General features: G+C 39.2%; 2 protein-coding genes across 2 annotated transcripts in view; both read right to left on the reverse strand.

Annotated features, from left to right (window-relative positions):
- Positions 1 to 9,908, reverse strand: part of LOC102306366 (sodium/glucose cotransporter 1) — a 21,300-nt gene extending 11,392 nt beyond the window's left edge. The window contains 8 exon segments of the mRNA XM_042228480.1: positions 3,945 to 4,153; positions 4,246 to 4,326; positions 4,826 to 4,931; positions 5,025 to 5,129; positions 5,222 to 5,281; positions 5,467 to 5,571; positions 7,481 to 7,552; positions 8,313 to 9,908. Of these exon segments, the coding sequence (XP_042084414.1) occupies positions 3,945 to 4,153; positions 4,246 to 4,326; positions 4,826 to 4,931; positions 5,025 to 5,129; positions 5,222 to 5,281; positions 5,467 to 5,571; positions 7,481 to 7,552; positions 8,313 to 8,459 (885 nt within the window). The 5' untranslated portion in view covers positions 8,460 to 9,908.
- A 7,270-nt stretch (positions 9,909 to 17,178) lies between these two features.
- LOC102306051 (sodium/glucose cotransporter 1-like) overlaps positions 17,179 to 19,795 on the reverse strand; it is a 26,105-nt gene continuing 23,488 nt past the window's right edge. The window contains exons 11-12 of the mRNA XM_042228481.1: positions 17,852 to 17,957; positions 17,179 to 17,742 (exon numbers count right to left, since the gene is read on the reverse strand). Coding sequence (XP_042084415.1) covers positions 17,534 to 17,742; positions 17,852 to 17,957 — 315 coding nt within the window. The 3' untranslated portion in view covers positions 17,179 to 17,533. The remainder of the gene's footprint in view (positions 17,743 to 17,851; positions 17,958 to 19,795) is intronic.

Consider the following 19,795-nt stretch of genomic DNA (forward strand, 5'->3'; position numbering starts at 1 on the left):
GCGAACTCCCAACTCTTGAGCCACGATTGCCCCGATCGTCCATGTGTTTTCTCTCTTCATCCATGTCTTCTTTATCTGTGGTTTCTGCTCCTCATGTTAAAGTCACTCAAATGTTAAATTCTTGGTAAGAAGACATACAGCGAGTTTTAGCCTTTTTCCACCTTTATTCAAATTTCTATTACTGTTTACAAGTACTTTGTTCTCTGGTCTTCATTAGTCTACAATCTCTTTTGTAGGCTCTCTCTCTGCTCTCCTTGCCTCAAATGGTTTTCCAGCATTATTGCAGACTCTCTTGTATCTCCTGACCATTGTCAATTCTCAGCCTTTTGCAGGTTCTGTGCTCTTCCTCCTGGCCTCTATTGGCCCTTGAGCGATATTGTAGGCTCTCTTTTCTTTCTTGAACTCTCAGCCTTTTGGAGATTTTCTGCTTTCCATCCTGGCCTCTGATGGCCCTTAAGTCTTATCGCAGGCTCACACTCTCTTCTGGCCTCTGACAGGCCTTGAGCCAAAATTCTCTCTCTCCTCCTTTCCTGGCCCCTGTAACATTGCAGCCTTAATGCAGGCTCTGGCCTGGCCTCCAACAGCTTTCCAGCCTTATTACAGGCCTTTTTCTTCCTACTCACCTCTGTCAACCCACAAATCTTATTGCAGGTTCATATCACTCTCTGCTGGCCTCTGATGGCCCTTGAGCTTTTATCGCAGGCTCATTTTCTGTCCTGCTTCCCTTTTTCCTGTTTGCTATCTGGACCTTTTCATCAGTTGACGATATTCTGTTCCTTTTTCATGTAGCTGCTAATTTTAATGTGCTTTATATTATACAAACTGATCTTCCCAGGCTCTTATGTTTTTCTTTTGTGAACTCTTGTTTTCATTTAAATCGTCATCTTTGTAATCTGGGATGATCGGTCGTCTGAGTCTAATTGCCAAATAACTTAATTGAATTCTGTGTCTTAATAAATCATGGATCAGTTCTTTCAAATAATCTTTTGTTAATGAGATAACTTTACACACAAGATTAATAGGGAAGATCTATAATCACTCATCTACCTGCTTTTCTATTTGGTCTATTCTTTACATCCACTTCCCACATCAGTCCTGACATCCTTGCTCTTGTCCAGCCATTTTTCCTTGCCCTCTCCTATGGCATTATTTTTGTGCCACTATTCTGAGCGCACGTAAAAAAAACTTTGAGCGCACTTAAAAAATATTTGCAGGTGCAAGTGTTGCATTTTGAGGAGAAATTTATTTTGAGCGAAGAAAAGCTCAATTTGAGTGAACAAAATTCATTGCTGCGTGCAAAAAATGTATTTCAGTGTTTGCTATTATCCATACACACACACACACACCACACACAACACACATCCAACAACAAACAAACACAATGCAGCCCCTCTCGCTCAGTTTGCATTGCGTTGTGAATGTGTTGCTTGCGCTCTCAACATTTCTGCCCGTGCGCGCTCAACTCTTTCTGTACACCGTTATATTTGTGCCACAAAACCAGCCAATCACAGACTTGGATGCAAAAAAATCTGATTGGCTGTTTTGGTCTCCAATCAGCTCGAAATGACGAAATGCAATATCCCAGAATCCATTTTCGTCCAAAACTCAAACGAGGCAGTGGCGGAGGAACACAGAGTGGCGGAGTTTGAAATATTACTCTTTCTGGGTCACAAAATAAACTTTTAAGATATTTTCATGCGAGAATGGTGCTGTGTAAACTTCAAATATCTGCTCGATTCATCAAGACATCACATATTTGCATAAGTGCTCTAACGTTTTCGGAGATGCCTGTTACCCACCAGCTGACCGGGTGGTCACTCGGGTTAAACATAATATATAAGGCTGAACTGACAAAAAAATCACCGACTACACCACCAGGTATTATAGGAAAAACCATAAAGCCTTTGAACTAAAACAAACGCTGTTGTGACAGTGATGTACACTGTCTTGTTGGTATATATGTATGATTTGTATCACCTTCATGTTTCCAAACCGATATCATGAGCAGCAGCTTTTACAGCTGTGGCTCCAGCAAACATCAGCTGATACTAGAAAAATTAATGTTAAATAAATTCTAACAACAGCTGATCAAGCTTGAACGTGCTGCTGTTGTTTAGCGCGACATCCTCTGGTTTCTCTTTCTGGTGCAAAGTGGGCGATAAACAAACAAAAAGGACTGAGAACCGATCAGCTGATCATTGATCAGTTTCATGATTGAAGTAGCAACAGGAGAGGGAGGGGGGTGAATGAGGGGAGAACACTCAGTTGTGCAGCAAAAACACTGAATAACTCCAGCTTTGTGTCTTTTTTCATTCTAGCTAAAGGACTTAACTTGTTCCTTTTCCCCTCAATACAGATGTATTGTAATTGGTCCAGCCCAGAGTTGATCATGACCAACTGGCTAATCCATCACCTTTCATTGTTTATACCGTTTTTAAAAAACAAACAAACATAAAAATGAAAAATCACCATGGCCCACCAGGCAAATGCCCGGTATGCCCAATGGCCAGTCCAGCTCTGCGGTCAGCTGGAGGGTAACAGGCATTTCCGAAAACATTAGAGCACTTATGCAAATATGTGATGTCTTGATAAATCGAGCAGATATTTGGAGTTTACACAGCACCATTCTCGCATGAAAATATCTTAAAAGTTTATTTTGTGATCAGAAAGACTAATATTTCAAACTCCGCCACTCTGTGTTCCTCCGCCACTGCCTTGTTTGAATTTTGGACAAAATAGATTCTGGGATATTGCATTTCGTCATTTCGAGCTGATTGGAGACCAAAACAGCCAATCAGAATTTTTGTGAGTCAAGTCTGTGATTGGCTGGTTTTGTGGCACAAATATAACGGTGTACAGAAAGAGTTGAACGCGCACGGGCAGAAATGTTGAGAGCGCAAGCAACATGTTGCGAGCAAGCGCAAATGCAAAAACCGAGTGAGAGGGGCTGCCATTGTGTGTGTGTGTATGGATAATAGCAAACACTGAAATACATTTTTTGCACACAGCAATGAATTTTGTTCACTCAAATTGAGCTTTTCTTCGCTCAAAATAAATTTCTCCTCAAAATGCATCATCTACACTTGCAATTTTTTTTTACGTGCGCTCAGAATAGTGGCACAAAAATAACGCCATACTGTGCTGGTGTAGTTCTTCTTCCCACCAGCAAGAGTCACTACAGTTCTTTCATGCCAAGATTTGTTTGTTATTAGCTGTAGAGTTAGTAATGCAGCACACTTTGAGAAAAGACTGACTCAGCATGTTGTTCAGATAAACACCTGCATCCATCCTCTTCGTTGTTTTACAGAAAGCATCGCTTGTGAGTATTTAAGTTGAACAAGAGTTAATGCAACTATATTTGCTATTATTTATGCACTTTTATGGTTAAAGGTGTACTGTATTCAGATTTACTTTCTTTCCAATGTTAGTTTAGTCAACTGATTTGCATTATCGTGTGAATATATAGACTGAATATTGCTTATTTTCTTCTGTTTGTAGTTTCACTCTGTTGATAATTGAAGGCAGTGTCAATAAAAGGGACGATACACCTGTCAGTTGTCGAGGAGTTTATCTATCTGCATAACTGTATCCAGTGTAGCAGTGAGGGCAGAATACATACTATCCTTGCTACTCCCCTCTCTGCATACTTTAAATCTCAGTGCTTGTCTGTCATTCTGCCTTTATGATTCCTATTCATGCAGCCCAGGTCCTCCTCATTTCTGCTTCACCCTGTTTACTCATAGATGGATCCAAGAATCTATCTGCATTTTCAACACCTTGAACATGAATTTCTTTCAATAGATCTGTTCATATAGAAATTGTAGAATTTAGTATGAATATATGAACACACCGAGGCAATCAGTTGAATTTGTCTCGGTTTTTGACTACAGACTGGTTGCTGAAAACTGCAGTTGAGCTGCCCAATACTTATTTGCTTAACTCACCTGATCAGTGCAAAAGTACCAGATGCACTGAATAGTGAGTCCAAACACGAGACCAGGCCATGGGAGGTCTCCTGTAACTGGATCCCTGAAGAGATGGAAGGAGTCTGGCCGGGGCTCATAGCAGTTTGCACTGATGTTACCCGTGATTGAGGGGATAGCTTGCATGTAGAGTTTCTCAAAGTTTTCATATCCCTTCACTTCATTAAAAGCTGAGGAAAATCATGTGCAAGTTAGATCAACATTATTATTTATTTTTGTAACTTTCCAACAAATAATTTGTATGTAAAATTTTTCATATTACCAAAGCCCATCAGAATGAATGATCCAATAAGCATGATAAAGGTCTGTAAAGTGTCCGTGTAGATCACTGCTGCCAGTCCACCTTGGATAAAATATATGATGTTATCAGTCTGTGAAAATCTTCACTTCATCACTTGAGATTTTATCAGACTAATAGATACACTTTTGAAAAAAAATCCTCTTCAATAAACTCATCATGTCATTATGTAACTACTCATTCTTTAAAACTTGTAATTGTGGATGTGTTGTTACAAAACAGCAACAGAAGGCCAATTCAGGCTTATCATAGTCCATGGGCAATCAACCACAGCAACTCAGCAAAGATAAACCAACATTGAAGACAGAAAGCAATTATGTGTGTGAGGTGGTCGTCGTGTGTGTGTGTGTGTGTGTGTGTGTGTGTGTGTGTGTGTGTGTGTGGTGTGTTTGTGGCGTGTGTCTACATCTCCACGTACGGCTTTGAGAAGTCTTTACCCCAGTCATAATATAACTGTAGATATTGCTTCTTGGGTAGTTTATGAGGAAAATGTCGGTTTGTAAGTTCAGTAAAATAGGAAATGATTTTTTCCCCGTGTACAAACCTGTGACAGTGTACAGTGCCGTAATCGCCAGAAGTGCAATAACAGCGAGGTAGATATTCAACCCAAAGGCCTGCTGGATGAAAATTGCACCCGAGAAAATGTCTGCCTGAATGGGGAGGAAAGAAAAGTGGGATTTCATTTAGGATCATCCAAAACAGGCACAATAGAAATATTCTCTGCTTTTCTTTCAGGAACTTACTGAAATTTTGGTGAAGACATACAAGACAAGGGAGAGAAGAGAGAGATAAATGCAAATGCGCTGTCCTCCGAACCTCTTCTTCAAGTACTCAGGCATGGTGATGATCTAAATACATCCACAAAACATGAGATTTTACTCATTAATCATTGCTTATTTAGAAAGGGTAAATAAATATATATATGAGGGCTTTTGTTTACCCCAGCTCTAATGTAGATGGGCACAAAGATCCATCCCAGGATAACAATCGCAAAAAGAGCCTGAAACACACAGATATGCAATAATCAGGAACCCTGTTTCCTTTCATCCTTTTTTCTCTGCACAATGGAGCGCTCATAAAAATCAGTAAACCAGGAGCTGACATGAACTGATTCAGTATCAGAGGTGAGAAATTCTTCTATATAACAAGTGATAATTGATGAGTGGCTCAGGAACAGTTACTCACATTCCATTCAAATCCACCAATGGCTATTCCTGCAGCTGCGCCAGTACCAGCGATTCCTACAAAATGGACACTGCCAATATTGCTGGCAAACAGCGATGCTCCGATCTGTGGAGAGCACAGTTCAATCTGTCAGTAGGTCTATTTGTAAATTAAGGAGACTTCATTCAAGAATCAACTTGGTTATGCTTTTTATTAGTGGTGGGAATTTAACTTGTGAATTGCGATTAATTAATTTCAAAGTGGAATCAAAGGAGAACTTTTACCAATGCACAATTTCCTTGTATACCAATTACACTGATGCACACAGTTACAAAAATGGAAGAATCAGAAGAAAGCACAAAAGGGACTTTGCATACCACCGAAGCACTTCAACCTTACGGTACCATCTAAATGCAAAACATGTTGCAGCGAGCACAGAAACCGTGGGAGCTGTTAGTGCTAGCAGTTCGACTACCAACAAAGGGTGTCAGTAGCCCAAAATTGATGAAATGACTGGTTTCGGGACCGAAATTAGTAAGTCAACATCGGACAAACGTACAAATTCTCTCGCAAAATGGATTGCTCTGGACTGTAGACCACTATCAGTGGCGTTAGAAATTGTGCTCCAGATTCAGATGAGGAAGCCCTGTGCAACAGGGCCCTGAGTTTGTACAGAGCAGAAAATCACCATCAGCGAGACAGACTGGTGGTCAGGTCGAGCAGGGATGAACCCAGTCCTGGCCTGCAAGTATTTGATTAGTCCTGCCACTTCTGTCCCATGTGAGAGAATGTTCTCACTTCCAGGTTACATTGTAACAAAAAAGAGAACTGCTTTGAGCTCTGAAAAAGTAAACAGGCTAGTTTTTTCCTAAGTAACTGGCTGATAGAGGTGGACAGTAAATAAGCATGGAGGTATTGTGAGTCCAGTGAGTTTGTTATTTTTTGCACTAAAATGTTCGATGACCACACTGTTTTAGCCTAATGTACAAAATAATGTTGGTTAAGGTTACTCAGAGTTTAAAGGTGAAGCTGGTCAAATAAATAATCCTTATGTTTCTGCCTTATTTTTTTTTAAGAATTAAAACTCCACTTTATGTTGAAATTGTTATTATTATTATTATTTAAAGACAATACCTTTTTGAAAAATGTACTTAAAGTACTTAAAATAACTCTACTTTTAAGTGTGTCCAGTTTTGGCCAAGGATATTATTATTTTTTCTGTTTTGCATTTAAATACAGTTTAAATCCTTTTTTCCCATAAATTAAAAGAGCTTCAGTTGACAATATTCATGTCAATGTCTAATATTTCTTCTGTCGTCCACTAAAACCCTTTAAAATTAAAAAACATTTGAACTTCTTGTGCGATTAAATGTGATTAATCAAGATTAATTAATTACAAAGCCTCTAATTAATTAGATTATTTTTTTTAATCGACTCCCACCCCTACTTTTTATGCTAGCCCATATTCTCAGTATATTGTGTAAATATTAAATGATTTAAACATTTGATTACTCAGAAGTAATTAAGATAGTTTGTTAATCTCAAATAACTCCATAAATCATATTTATATGGGACGTTACTGTTCTTAATCTCCATTCAAAACTAGACTAGTAACCAAACCCAATCATACATCACATTTACATCACATTTATCGACGGTCAGTATAGAATCACTAATGAACCTAACATGCATTTTTTAGGTTTATGAGATGAAACCAGGTGCCTGGGAAAAGCCCCTGCATTCAACATGCTTTAGACTTGCAGGCATATTTTAACCACACATTCATACAGCACATTATCTATCTCACATCCATGGTCCATGTAGAAGGATCAGCTATCCTAAATTGCATGTCAAGATTTGAACCTGGGGACGTTTTCGCTGTGACATGACCATGATAACCACCACCGTGCCATAAAATGCTTCTTTTATGATAGCTTACATCACATTTTATTACACAGCAATAAAAAATTGTTAATGGCTCTAAATGCAGGAAGAATACTGTAAAGGATCTAATTCTAAATATAAAGATACTCACCGGCCACCATACCATACTCCTCCCTGCAAGGAAGAAGCCACCTACAGTGGATCTGTTAGTGTGGACCATAGACTGTAACAGGACAAAGGCACATTTTTAGAAAATCCTTAAATATGTGCAAAACTGTAACAGACTACATTGAAGGAACAAAGACATCCAGACTAAAGAGGAGAAGAAAAACATGGCTTGTTAACAGCACTCAGTCACTCGACGGTATGAGGGTGACTTGCTTCTTATGCCGTTGCAGCTTGCACATCTGTAAAGGAACCTTTAATGCTGCAAGGTGTTGTATGTGCAGATTCTAGAGCAACATATGCTCCCATCCAGATGACATCTTTTTCAGTGAGAGCATTGTATTATCCAGCAAGACAATGCTCATTGCATCTATCACAACAGGATATCTTCATAGTAGAAAAGACTGATCTGCCCTGGCATTAATCCAGACCTTTCACCAACTCAAACCATTTAGGCAAAAATATGAGGAACACCCAAAAGTGTTGAGCAGCTAGAATCCTATATTATTAGACAAAAATGGGACAAAATTCCTCCATCCAATTCATAATTAGGATTTTTTTTAATGGTACATGTTTTTTCAGGTTAATTTGAAATTTCCACTAGAAATAAAATATGAATTTATGAGATTTTCAAATCATTGCATTTAGCTTTCATTTACGTTTTACACAGTGTCCTGACTTTTTTAGAATCAGGGGTGTAAGACACATTAGGACACATTAACATACAAACTATACTAAATCTTCTTAGCTGGAAACAGTTTATAAAATTATTGAGGAATTGCAGAGAAATTGGTTTTAAAAGTGATTGCAAAACTTACCCAAACTCCAACTGCCAAGACGACCAGGAAGTACACCACAATAACAGAGATATCTGCAGCATTATTAAGAGCCGTGGTGTTTTTTGCATCATTTTCTGCATTTCTGTTTATGTAAGAGAATCCAAAATAAGAATAATCTTGAGACATTTTAGCTGAGACAGACAACAGCAGTGTTGTTTGAGTCGGCTCTGTTTGAAGCGTTTACAGAAAGCGATTACCTTTATAACCTTTGGTGTGCATGTGAGAGGGAGATGAAAGCAGGAGGCGTAGATAGTGTAGATGTAAAAGAAGGGAAAACAAAGAGTGGGCTTGTCTAAGACATTAACACATACTCCAGTTGGCTGAAGGTGGATGCACATATGAACGTTGCTGATTCAAGAATGTTGACCTGAAAAATGTGTTAAAATGTGTAACTGTCATGATCCTGGGTCATTTGACAAAGTGTTTTTGAGTTCTTTTGTTTTGGTGTCAATTTTGTATTCTGGTTGGTTGGTCTTTATTCAGGTTTATTTAGTAATTTTGAGTTTATTCTATGTTTTAGTTTCTTGTCTATTTAGGTTGCCCTTGTGTCTTTGTCTTCTGTGTGTTTTTTGTTTATGTGTATCCTTGTGTCTTGTTTTCCTTTTCTGTTGTCAAGTTCCCCCTCCTTGTGTTCATTCCATGTCTCCCCTGTCTGGCATGTTTACCCATGTTTCCCCAGCCCATCAGCTCTCCCTCGCCCTCCCTCGCCCTCTCTCGCTCGCTCGACCTCTGTCTTGTGTTTTCTCTACCTCTCTGTTGCTCTTGCAGTCTTAGAGGTGTCTCTGTTTTGTCTCCCTTACCTGTTCCAGAGTTTCTCTCCTTTTTTCCCATCTCGTCTCCCCAGTCTGTTCTAAGTTTTCATGTCTGTTCCATGTCCTGTTGTCAAGCTCGTGTCAGTCTACGTCTCAGTGTTTCCTGTTTTATTGTGACAGCTGTCTGTCTGGTTAGTTAGATCATGTTCAGTTGTGTTCCCTCCCGTGGTTTGTTCGCTCGTTTTCCCTCGTGCTCATTCATGTCTGCGTCTCACTCTGTCCTGTGTTGCCATCTCCCTCATGGCTATGTGTTTCTCTGTGTGTTTGGTTTAGGTTTCTGTATTCCAGTTCAGTTTCGTTTTGTATTTCTGGCATCCCAGCGATTAAGGTCAGCACCCTGAGGCTCCTCCCCATTACTGCCTTCCAGGTTTCCAGTCATCACCCTGCCGCAGCAGCAGGTTTGCCCGGCCATGTTTCTGGCCAGAATGTGAGCTGGGAATGAGGAGTCGGCTACCCAGCGGCTTCCTCTGCACCACGCTGCCGGATCAAACAGCGGGGATGAGTAATGGCGGCTTCTTGCCACCAGCTCTCTTGAGAACCGAGAGAGCTGAGACTAAAATAGTACTGACTATAGGTTCCATATCAGTTCCATGTACCGCCAATCCAGCAGAGCTGAATTAGGAGGGTTTTGTTTCCAATTTGCCTAGTAAAAGAGATTATTATTGTTCTACTGACTCTGTTTCTAAAGACTTAAGTCCAGTGATTATAACCCCTGTGCCTGAAAGAACTGTAGCTATGTGTTTAGAGGTGTTTAACAATGGGAATAGGACTGCATGTAGCATGGCCAAATCTGCCATAATTAAAGATTCTAATAATAATATAATTAAAGAATGTTACTGATTCAACAATGTTGACCTGAAAAATGTGTTAAAATGTTTAACTGTTTACCAAATAATATTGTTAATTATTACGTCCCAGTCTAGGGGTACAGGAACGCAACACAAGTTTGAAAAGATTGCCCCACCCTTTTCCCCAAAACCATACACAGAGGGAAACAAATTTCTTAGTGAATCGTGATTTATTATCTACACTGCAAAAATGAAGCTCCGGGGTGAACAAAGGCCAAAATAACAAACAAAACAAGCTAAGTCAGGAGGAGGTGCTATCTAAAGCCCTATGTGAAATCAAACATCAAACAAAAGACAAGCGCTACACCTAACTCCCTAACTTGAAATAAACAGGAGAAAACAGTGCAAGGAAAAACAATAAGGCAGCTCACCCCTTCTGTTGCAGTGCTATTTACAATGTGCTATTTACAGTGAAAACTAATGTACACACTATATACAAAACTCAGAAAAGCCGCAAAAATCACAGGCACAAAAGTCTCAGGTTTTTGGAGGCCAGGATCAGGTCTGCTGCTGCTGTCAGTGGTTGCCCCAGGACAACTGCTGGTGAGGGCTTTGAAGATCGCATGGCCAGGGGACCAATCAGCAGCTGTCAGCTCATCCACTCCGGGACCTGCAAAGACTTAAAGGCACAGACAACAACAGCCACCAAAACAGATTATGGACAGGGCCATAACAAAGGGAATACCTCAAGTAAATACACCAGGGTTTGTAAAAACAAAACCCTACAGGTAATATTTGCATTGCAATGACTTATAGCTAAAATTTAATTCAGTCCAATTGATCCAGTCTAATCTGTTTGGATTTTGACACCTATGCCCATCAGTAAAATAAGCATTGCTATTAAACACATTCACTGATAACTTGTCACACTCATAATTTGCACATCAAGGACAATGTTTGATTATGGATTTAAATTAGTTTCAGTTAGTTATGATATGATCCACAAGCATAAACTAAGATTTATAAATCTGTACAATGATTTGTGTTTAACTATTGAGCACTCATAAATACATGCTCCAACTCGCACACAAATCTGAACCCATGTGAAATTATTTTACAAGTGCAGATAGTAAAACCAAATCAAAATCAAATCAAATCAAATCACTTTTATTGTCACATCACATGTGCAGGTACATTGGTACAGCACATGTGAGTGAAATTCTTGTGTGCGAGCTTCACAAGCAACAGAGTTGTGCAAAATACAATAATGTAAACAAGCAAAATACAAGAATGGCTACATCTGAAACTAATAAATATATGTACAATATATAATAGTATATGCATTTCTGGATGTGTACTAATATGGCGGTGCTGTTGCCATACCAGGTGGTGATGCATCCAGTGAGGATGCTCTCAATGGCACAGTGATAGAAGGTCCTGAGGATGCGGGGGCTCATGCCGAATCTTTTCAGTCTCCTGAGAAAGAAGAGGCGCTGCTGCCCTTCTTCACTGTTTTGTTTGTGTGTACTGACCACGTAAGATCCTCAGCCAGATGTACTCCAAGGAACCTGAACCTGAACAGAGTTGGAGTTCAGCTTCATAAATCTCATTCATTTCGCTTTAAGAAAGCTGTTTGCTGTTTACTGTTTGCTTAGAGATCATGACATGTGTACGCAAAAATCACCTGATACCAATGCTACTGATACTGTGCTACTGTGACATGCTGGACATTTTTCTGCTGCGAAAAATAGTCAGTGTGCAGCTGTAAACGGGAGAACGTCGTAGCCACAAAGTTCTGTTGCACAGCATCTCAAGCGAGCATATGCTAAATAATCTCTTATATTTTTTAAGCATAGATATAATCCAGGCCACCTTTAAAAACATTTGACAAAGAGCTTTTCGTTCTCAAAAGCTCAGTGTCACCGTTGCAATAAATGAAGCTTAAGCTTAAGTTCAATTAGGAAAGATCTGTTATCACTCATTTGTTTGTATTCCCGTGTGTTCAGTTGCAGTTGTATTCTTTACATCACTTCCTCTTTCTCACACTGCCAAACTCAATGCTTGTTCCTCTAGTCCATGAATATAAACAGTTATTCTGTTCTGCTGTGTTGGGTCATTGGAGTCCAATTGCCAAATCAAATGGCTTCTAAATTGAATTTTTTTATCCCCATTAATCATGTTCAGTTGGTCTATATGCTCTCTGCTTATTAAACTAATGTCTTATTTATTTTGAATGTCGATATCATTCAGATAATGTGGGATAACACATTGTTGGAGGTATTTCCCCTCTTTGCTATGATCAGTGTTGGGAAAAATGAGAAGTACTTCATTACACTACTCGCTACATTACTTTCATGTTACTATGTAAAATAACTGAAACACATTGTCTCATAATTATCATTTAAAAATATATAACCCTGAGGCTACAGTCTCACACCACACACTCCCAAGTGTGTGGTGTGAGACTGTAGCTGTGGTGGTGATTCTACAGTGGAAACATGAATAGGTAGAAATGGAGGCACCAGCCTGACTGCTCATCAGTGTTTTACCCATCCTGTAAAAAACAGCAGATGTTTGCAAAGAACCAAAGTTGTCCATAATGCAACTGTTTCTTTCTTGATTCCCATCCCTAGTGTACACTGTTAAATGCCAATTTACAAATCTTGTAAATTATACATCAGGGAAACAAAACAACTTGTGTTGAAGAGGGTTACAAACACAGAAGAGCTACCTCGTAGGCTCAAGTGAACAAAAACAAGAAACAGAGCACTGCAAAGTCAAACACTGGTGAGGTGCAAGGCTGTAGAACAGTTATGGGGCCTGGACAGCGTCAGAGATGGAACTTGACTACGGGTCAACTTCGGCGGTGATGGACCACCTCAGGAGGATTGGCTGTAAGCTGGCAATGTCTGCCGTGTCTCTACAGTAACAGCCTGGTGGCTAGTGTGAATAGAGATGGTGGGACAGCTCAGAAGGTTTTTGTGTAATCAGCTCTCAGTTTGGATTCAGGAGACAGACACCCTCCCTACTTTCAAAATTAGACTTGAAACTTTTCTTTTTGATAAAGTTTATAGTTAGAGCTAGATCTGGTGAATAGACTGTGGATTAATTCCTGCTGTAAATAGTTTATCTGCTAAATAGCTTAATTTACCCTGTTGTCAGAGTCCTGCCTTTGAGTCCAGCCTGCCAATTTACAGACTGATAGATGTCACTTACTGTGCTTCTGATCTGTTTTTCAGTTTCTTTAGGTCATGGCGTGATGTTTGAGATCTTTCAGACTGCTTCATTTTGACAGACGGGTTCTGTTTCAGTGATTTCTTGATTCAGAAGGTGTAGCAGGTGTAATGAGGCCTGGTTGTGGCTTGTGATATTGAACTTGGATGTTTAATAGATGTGGTTAATGAATTAAAAATTACATTTTTATGTTTATTTGTATTTGAATATAAAAAAACGTGTTTAATGATCTGAAATATGAGAGTCTGATAAATATTACAATAAGAAAATCAGGAAGGGTCTTTGTTCACAACATTGTTTACCTACAGGTGTTTTACCTTCTGATAAGTGCAATAAAACAGTCAAGTAAAGCATACAAATCCTTCATCTTATCATTCTCTGATAACAGCAGGCTAACATAAAGCTGTAGCAGCAAAAAAAAAGTTTCTTATTTAAGTTTAAATGTGTATGTTAGGATGCCTGGGTCGTTGACCCAGGGTTTTGAGTTTATTATATTATTTATCATTTCTAGTCTTTGGTTTCTTTGTTAGAGTTCTGTCTTATGGTTTATGTCTCTTTGTTCTCTAGTTGCTCTGTCCAGTGTTGCCAACTCCTCAGTAAGGAAAATCGCTATTGGTTGTCCTAAAAGTCGCTAGAAGTCGCTAAATGACGTCATCGCCTAATTTGCATAATTGGTCATGCTAATCTAATTGTAACCTATGTTGTTGGAGAGAGAAACAACATCGTGGAAGAGACATAAAGTGAGTAAAAAACGTCCTAAATGCATTTAGAGTTTATTTAGAACTACAAATTAAATTTCTTTTAGCAATTATTGTTTTTTTTAATGTCACAATTCCAACCCTGCTCCTTTACCCGGGCTTGGACCGGCAAAAGTGACCCGAAATAGGCACTCTGGTGGAGTTACTTTGTGTGTGTGTGTTTATAAGTAGTTTTAAACCTTGTGATCCACAAAACAGCATAAGAGTAAAAGAGTAAAAGAAGAACTGACTGCGTTACAGCACCCGCTGCTTGTTGAGAGTAAAAGCATACGCGCTTTCACGTCTTTTTTTAGCGACTTTTTTTAGAAAAAGTCGCTAAGGGGTCTGAAAACTCGCTAAATATAGCGACAAAGTCGCTAAGTTGGCAACACTGGCTCTGTCTCCCCTGTCAGCTGTATCCCCTTGTCAAGTTCGGTCTCTGTGTTATGTTTGCTGTTTTACTTTGAAAGTCCGTGTGTCATGTAAATGCGATCTGGTTTTGCTTCCTTTGTCTCGTTAGGCCTGAGTTGCCCCAGCTGTGTTTCTCTCCTGTTGCCCATTCCCTGATTGCTCCCTCTGTGTATTTAAGCCCTGTGTTTCTCTGTGTCTGTGTTGCAATCTACTCTTATCTACCCTCACCCATGCTGTGTGTTTTGCTGCCTGCATTAATGTTTGTATTTTGGAAGTTTGTTACTTTGAGTTCAGCATTAAAGCTGTTTTGAATTCACGTTGTGTCTCCGAGCGTCTGCATTTTGGGTCCACCATTCCTGCCTGCACACAGCCTTCACATAACAGTGTAACCATCCATCTATTTGTTTTCTAATATTTATCCAATTCCAAAAATGTTTTTATAAATTGAGTAATAGATCTATCGATCTCTCTCAAAACATCAAAGACAGATCTTCATCTTTTTCCATTAAAAGAACATAAATATAAATTTGTAAGTAAAAATAAAGCCCTAAAAAAGAGGGAGACTTATGCAGAACAAAATAAATATCTCTTACTTTGTAGTTTTGTGCTGATCTCCATCACAAAGTCAACTTAGGGATATGATCTATGAAGTGAACCTCTGTAAAAAGGAGCAAGTACTATCAGCAAGCAACAGGTGTCTCTAAAGTAACAGCTTCACGAGCCACATGGCACTAAGCTCACACAGATCGTGTTAAAAATGTTTGTTTCCTTAGTTTTTAAGTAAAAGAAACTTTATGAAAGTTTATTTTGGGATAAACATTTGAACCATTTTTGTGGTGAATAGTAAATCTAAACATGCACAGATTGCTGTGGAGTGGAGAGACCTTCTTTAGAGTGGCTAAATATAAAGCTCCATTTAAAGTTATGTAACAATTCCTTTTACACACGAGCAATAATGAAGCATTTAAACACAAAACTTTCAATTAAATTATGTCTGAAAATGTTAAGTCTCATCCATTATAATTCATGAAAAATAAAATCGTAGATTTCCACTAATTGTTTTGGAGTGAAGACAAACCTGCAGCTCCATTTAAGATCTTTTGTAAAGTTACCGTTAATATAGATAACATATAAATGTGCAAATATTTATAAATTACCTAAACTTGATTGAGGTCTAATATGTGTTATTATGTTACAGCACAGTTTACTTCACTTAAGCTTTCAAATACCTCAAAGAGTTAAAAAAAAAAAAAGGAGAGTGCTTTTCAAATATAATAATTGCAACACTGATACAGTAGTAATGATACAGAATACAGAGATTTATAAGTGCAAGAGTGTAGAGCCGTTTGAATTAGCTGACAGAGAAGGGAATGGATCACATGAACATTAGCAGTAATACATGACACAGGGCAAGGTATCAAGGCACTCTTGATCATTTTCATGATTTTCCTTCATAAATCATTGGTTGTTTGGATCAGCAGTTTCATTTAAATATATCATATAGCAGATGAACACAATGATATTTGAGAAGTGAAATGAAGTTTATAGGATTTACAGAAAGTGTGCAATAGTTACTTAAACTAAATTTACATAACATTTGGTAGATCCTCCAACAAAACATAACCAGTTCAGTCAGGTTTGATGGTTTCCGAGCATGGACAACCCCCTTTAAGTTACACCATAGATTTTCAATAATATTCAGGTCTGGGGACTGAGATTGCCATTCCAGAATGTTGTACTTGATCCTCTGCCTGGATGTCTTAGATTTTGAGCAGTGTTCAAAGTCGTTGTCTTGTTGAAATATGCAGCCCTGGCGCAACTTCAACTTTGTGACTGATTCTTGAACATTGGTCTCCAGAATCTGCTGATACTGAGTGGAATCCATGCCACCCTCAACTTTAACAAGATTCCCAGTCCCTGCACTGGCCACACAGCCCAACAGCATGATGGAACCGCCACCACATTTTACTGTGGCTAGCAAGTGTTTCTCTTGGAATGCTGTGTTCTTTTTCCTCCATGCATACCGCCTCTGGTTATGCTTAAATAACTAAATTTTAGTTTCATCAGTCCACAGCACCTTATTCCAAAATTAACCTTTCTTATCCGAATGTGCTTTAGCATACCTCAAACGACTGTTTGTGGCATGTGCACAGAAAAGGCTTCTTCTGCATTACTCTCACATACAGCATCTTCTTGTGCAAAGTGTGCTTAATAGTTGAACGATGCACAGTGACACCATCTACAGCAAGATGATGTTGTAGGTCTTTGGAGCTGGTGCGTGGGGTGGCTATGACTATTCTCACCATCCTTTGCCTCTACTTATGTAAGATTTTCCTTGAGATGTCACTTCCGGCCTTAACTAGAATTGTCCCTGTGGTCTTCCATTTCCTCACTATGTTCCTCACATTGGAAACTGACAGCTGAAATCTCTGAGGTAGCTTTTTGTACACTTCCCCTAAACCATGATATTGAACAATCTTTGTTTTCAGGTCATTTGAGAGTTGTTGTGAGGCTCCTATGTAGCCACTCTTGAGAGAAGACGCAAAGAGGAGAAAAACTTGCAATGGGCCACCTTAAATATCCTTTCTCATGACTGGATTCGCCTGTGTATGTAGGTCAAGGGTCAATGAGCTTACCAAACAAGTTTTATGTTCCAAAAATTAGTGCTGAATGTATTCAAATCACGACAAGGGTGCCCAAATTTATGCACCTGCCTAGTTTAGTTTAAGTAACTATTGCACACTTTCTGTAAATCCTATAAACTTCATTTAACTTCTCAAATATCATTGTGTTCATCTCCTACATGATATATTTAAATGAAATTGCTGATCCAAACAACCAATAATTTATGAAGGAAAATCATGAAAATTATCAAGGGTCCCCAAACTTTTGCATACCACTGTATTATTACAGTACTGTCTACTGGTTCACTTAAACATTTAAATATCAAGAAGCGATGAAGACAAGCACAGTGCTCTAAACATATAAGGTTTAAACAGGGTTTTAGGGCTGAGGCCTATTGAGCAGTCTGTTAAATTTGTATAAATTAATTGATTGATATACCTTTATTAGTCCCACAAGGGGAAATTTCATATTGCACGCAATGGCGGCGCCATCTTACCCTTCGACCATACATACATTACACAAAACATCACATGGGGAAGACAGGTCAGAGAGGTATAAATTAGAGAGTCAGAGAGCAGTTGAAAAAAGCTCTCTTAGCCAAAATAGGCATGACAGAACACAGCCACACACAGAAGGATGATGGCGTTGACATTGACTACGTTCCTCCACAGAGGCACCTCTGAGGTGTCTGTCAGCTTCCTTTGCAGCTCTTCCTCCTCTTCTTTAGTCAGCTTGGGGGCTTTTTTGGTTTCCAGGCCGCAGAAGCACATCACCGCTTTCTTCAAGAAGCCAGGCTTATCATCTGCAAAAGAAGAAACAAGACAAACGAAAGTCTGCATGTATTTGTTTATATGTATAGATGCATATTTACTGTGCTATATTTTACTCTGCTGCGTATGTCAGCTCATTACCGTCTGAGTCCACACTGTTGGAATCTTGGTTATCAGTCCAATCATCCATCTCAAGATCGACCCTCTCCTCTGTACAGTTCCTCAGGCTCCAGCACAGTCGATACAACTAGTCAAACAGCACAAAATGTGGTGAAAAATATTATCAGAAAATTTATCATTTTATTTTACTTCTTAATAACTGATTAAACACAGTTTAACAAGGAGACTCAGCAGATATGAAGGTTAAAGCAAGTTAAATCTCCATACTAGATCAGTCTGGTAGAAGCTGGAGGATGAGGATAGAGGGAAGGTGTGTTAGGAGGCAGCAAGATAGAAGAAAAAAGCAGGAGTGTAGAGGCAACATTAAATGTAGGCTGGTTACAACTATGGCTGGTAAAGGGAGAGAGCTGGAGGATATAATGAAGAAGATAGATGTATTGTGTGCAAAAGAGTAGATGGAATAGAAGCAAGGCCAAGAGCACTGGAGATGGATTCAAACTAAGAGTATGTGTATACTGTTGTAGAAGTGAAGTGAATGTCAGACAGGATCATGAGAGGTCGGGAGGTGTTGTAGATGTGGAGAAAGTATATGGTAGGGTATCACGAGAGGAACTGTTGTATCGCGTGAAGAAGCCATGAGTGGCAGAGAAGTATGTAAGATTAATATGTAAGAGAGCAGTGAAACTACAGTGTCGCGTGCGGTAGAAGTAACAGATGGATGCAAGATGGGGTGGGATTAAGTCGGGGATCAGCTATGAGCCCCTCCTTGTTTGCAATGATGGGGTATTTTCAAGAATGCTGACAGTTTTTCCTCACTATTCTGATTGGATCTGAGAAATGCTGCAAACAACACTTCTCTACAACACTAAATTGCTTATATTAATTGAAGCTGATTAATATAAGCAGTGGGTAGGGAGTTCATACCAAGAAGCTTAACAACTTTTGCAACTGGACTGAGCAACCTTCAAAGTATTTACTCATCTTTTGTTCATCATTATAAAGGTAATCACGAAGAAGGAGATCTACTTGAGTCTGTCATGCTTCATAGTCTACCTCACCAGTGGGAGAGGGAGTGTGGCCAGCAAAGGTGCGTGATTTGGTTTGTGTTGACCAAGAGCTTCTAGAGCTGAGTTGGGTTTAGTAGAGTGAGATCAATACTATCAAGTTCCACCACAGCACTGGAAGGTGCACTGTAGGTAGGTTCACCATGATCAATTGATCAATAGTTACAGTGTTGGGGGGATGTGCCACTATTCTTAGTTGGGTGTCATTGTGAGTGTTGGGGTTATGTTGAGGTTTTTGGACCTTACTCTGAATAACACTCAAAAAACTTGCTTCACCACTACCTCGCACCTAGTTCTTTTAAGTATCTCTGAACCAACTCATTACCGATGTCTTCCTGAGCCACGGCTTGAATGGTTGTAACAGACAAGCAAACAGCAGCATCATCAGGGCTTGGTAGGTCACCAAAGATCTGGATCAGCACTTGACCACATCTGGCTAGTTTGGTTCATCCGAAATCTTTACTGTTAGCTGATGAATATTATCAATGTGCTCCTCTGTGTAAATATCTTCAGTGTCAATCACATAAACTGAGCATTGGCTATCTTACAAATATGTCACAAATATCTGTTTCCAATCAGAACCTAGATTAACAAAGGCGACTGGAAGTTGCTGCTCTGGGATACCAAGACAAAAAAACAAACAAATAAATAATGGAGTTCATGTGATGGTGGATGTCTGTCAGACTTCATAGGAGAGCAGTATGTTCCTCATCATCATGACAGGAGCAACAAAGAGAAGAAAGTTTCAAGGCTGCGCTAGGCTACAGACATAATACCTCTATGTCATTGATGTGCAGTGTTGGGACTAACGCGTTATTAAGTAACACGTTACAGTAACTACGTTATTATTGTGGTAACGAGCACGGTAACTAGTTATTATGCCAAAATCAGGAACGCGTTA

This window comes from Haplochromis burtoni, unplaced genomic scaffold (genome assembly GCF_018398535.1).
Source record: "Haplochromis burtoni strain Fernald_Lab_line unplaced genomic scaffold, NCSU_Asbu1 Contig_325, whole genome shotgun sequence".
NCBI lineage: Eukaryota > Metazoa > Chordata > Actinopteri > Cichliformes > Cichlidae > Haplochromis > Haplochromis burtoni.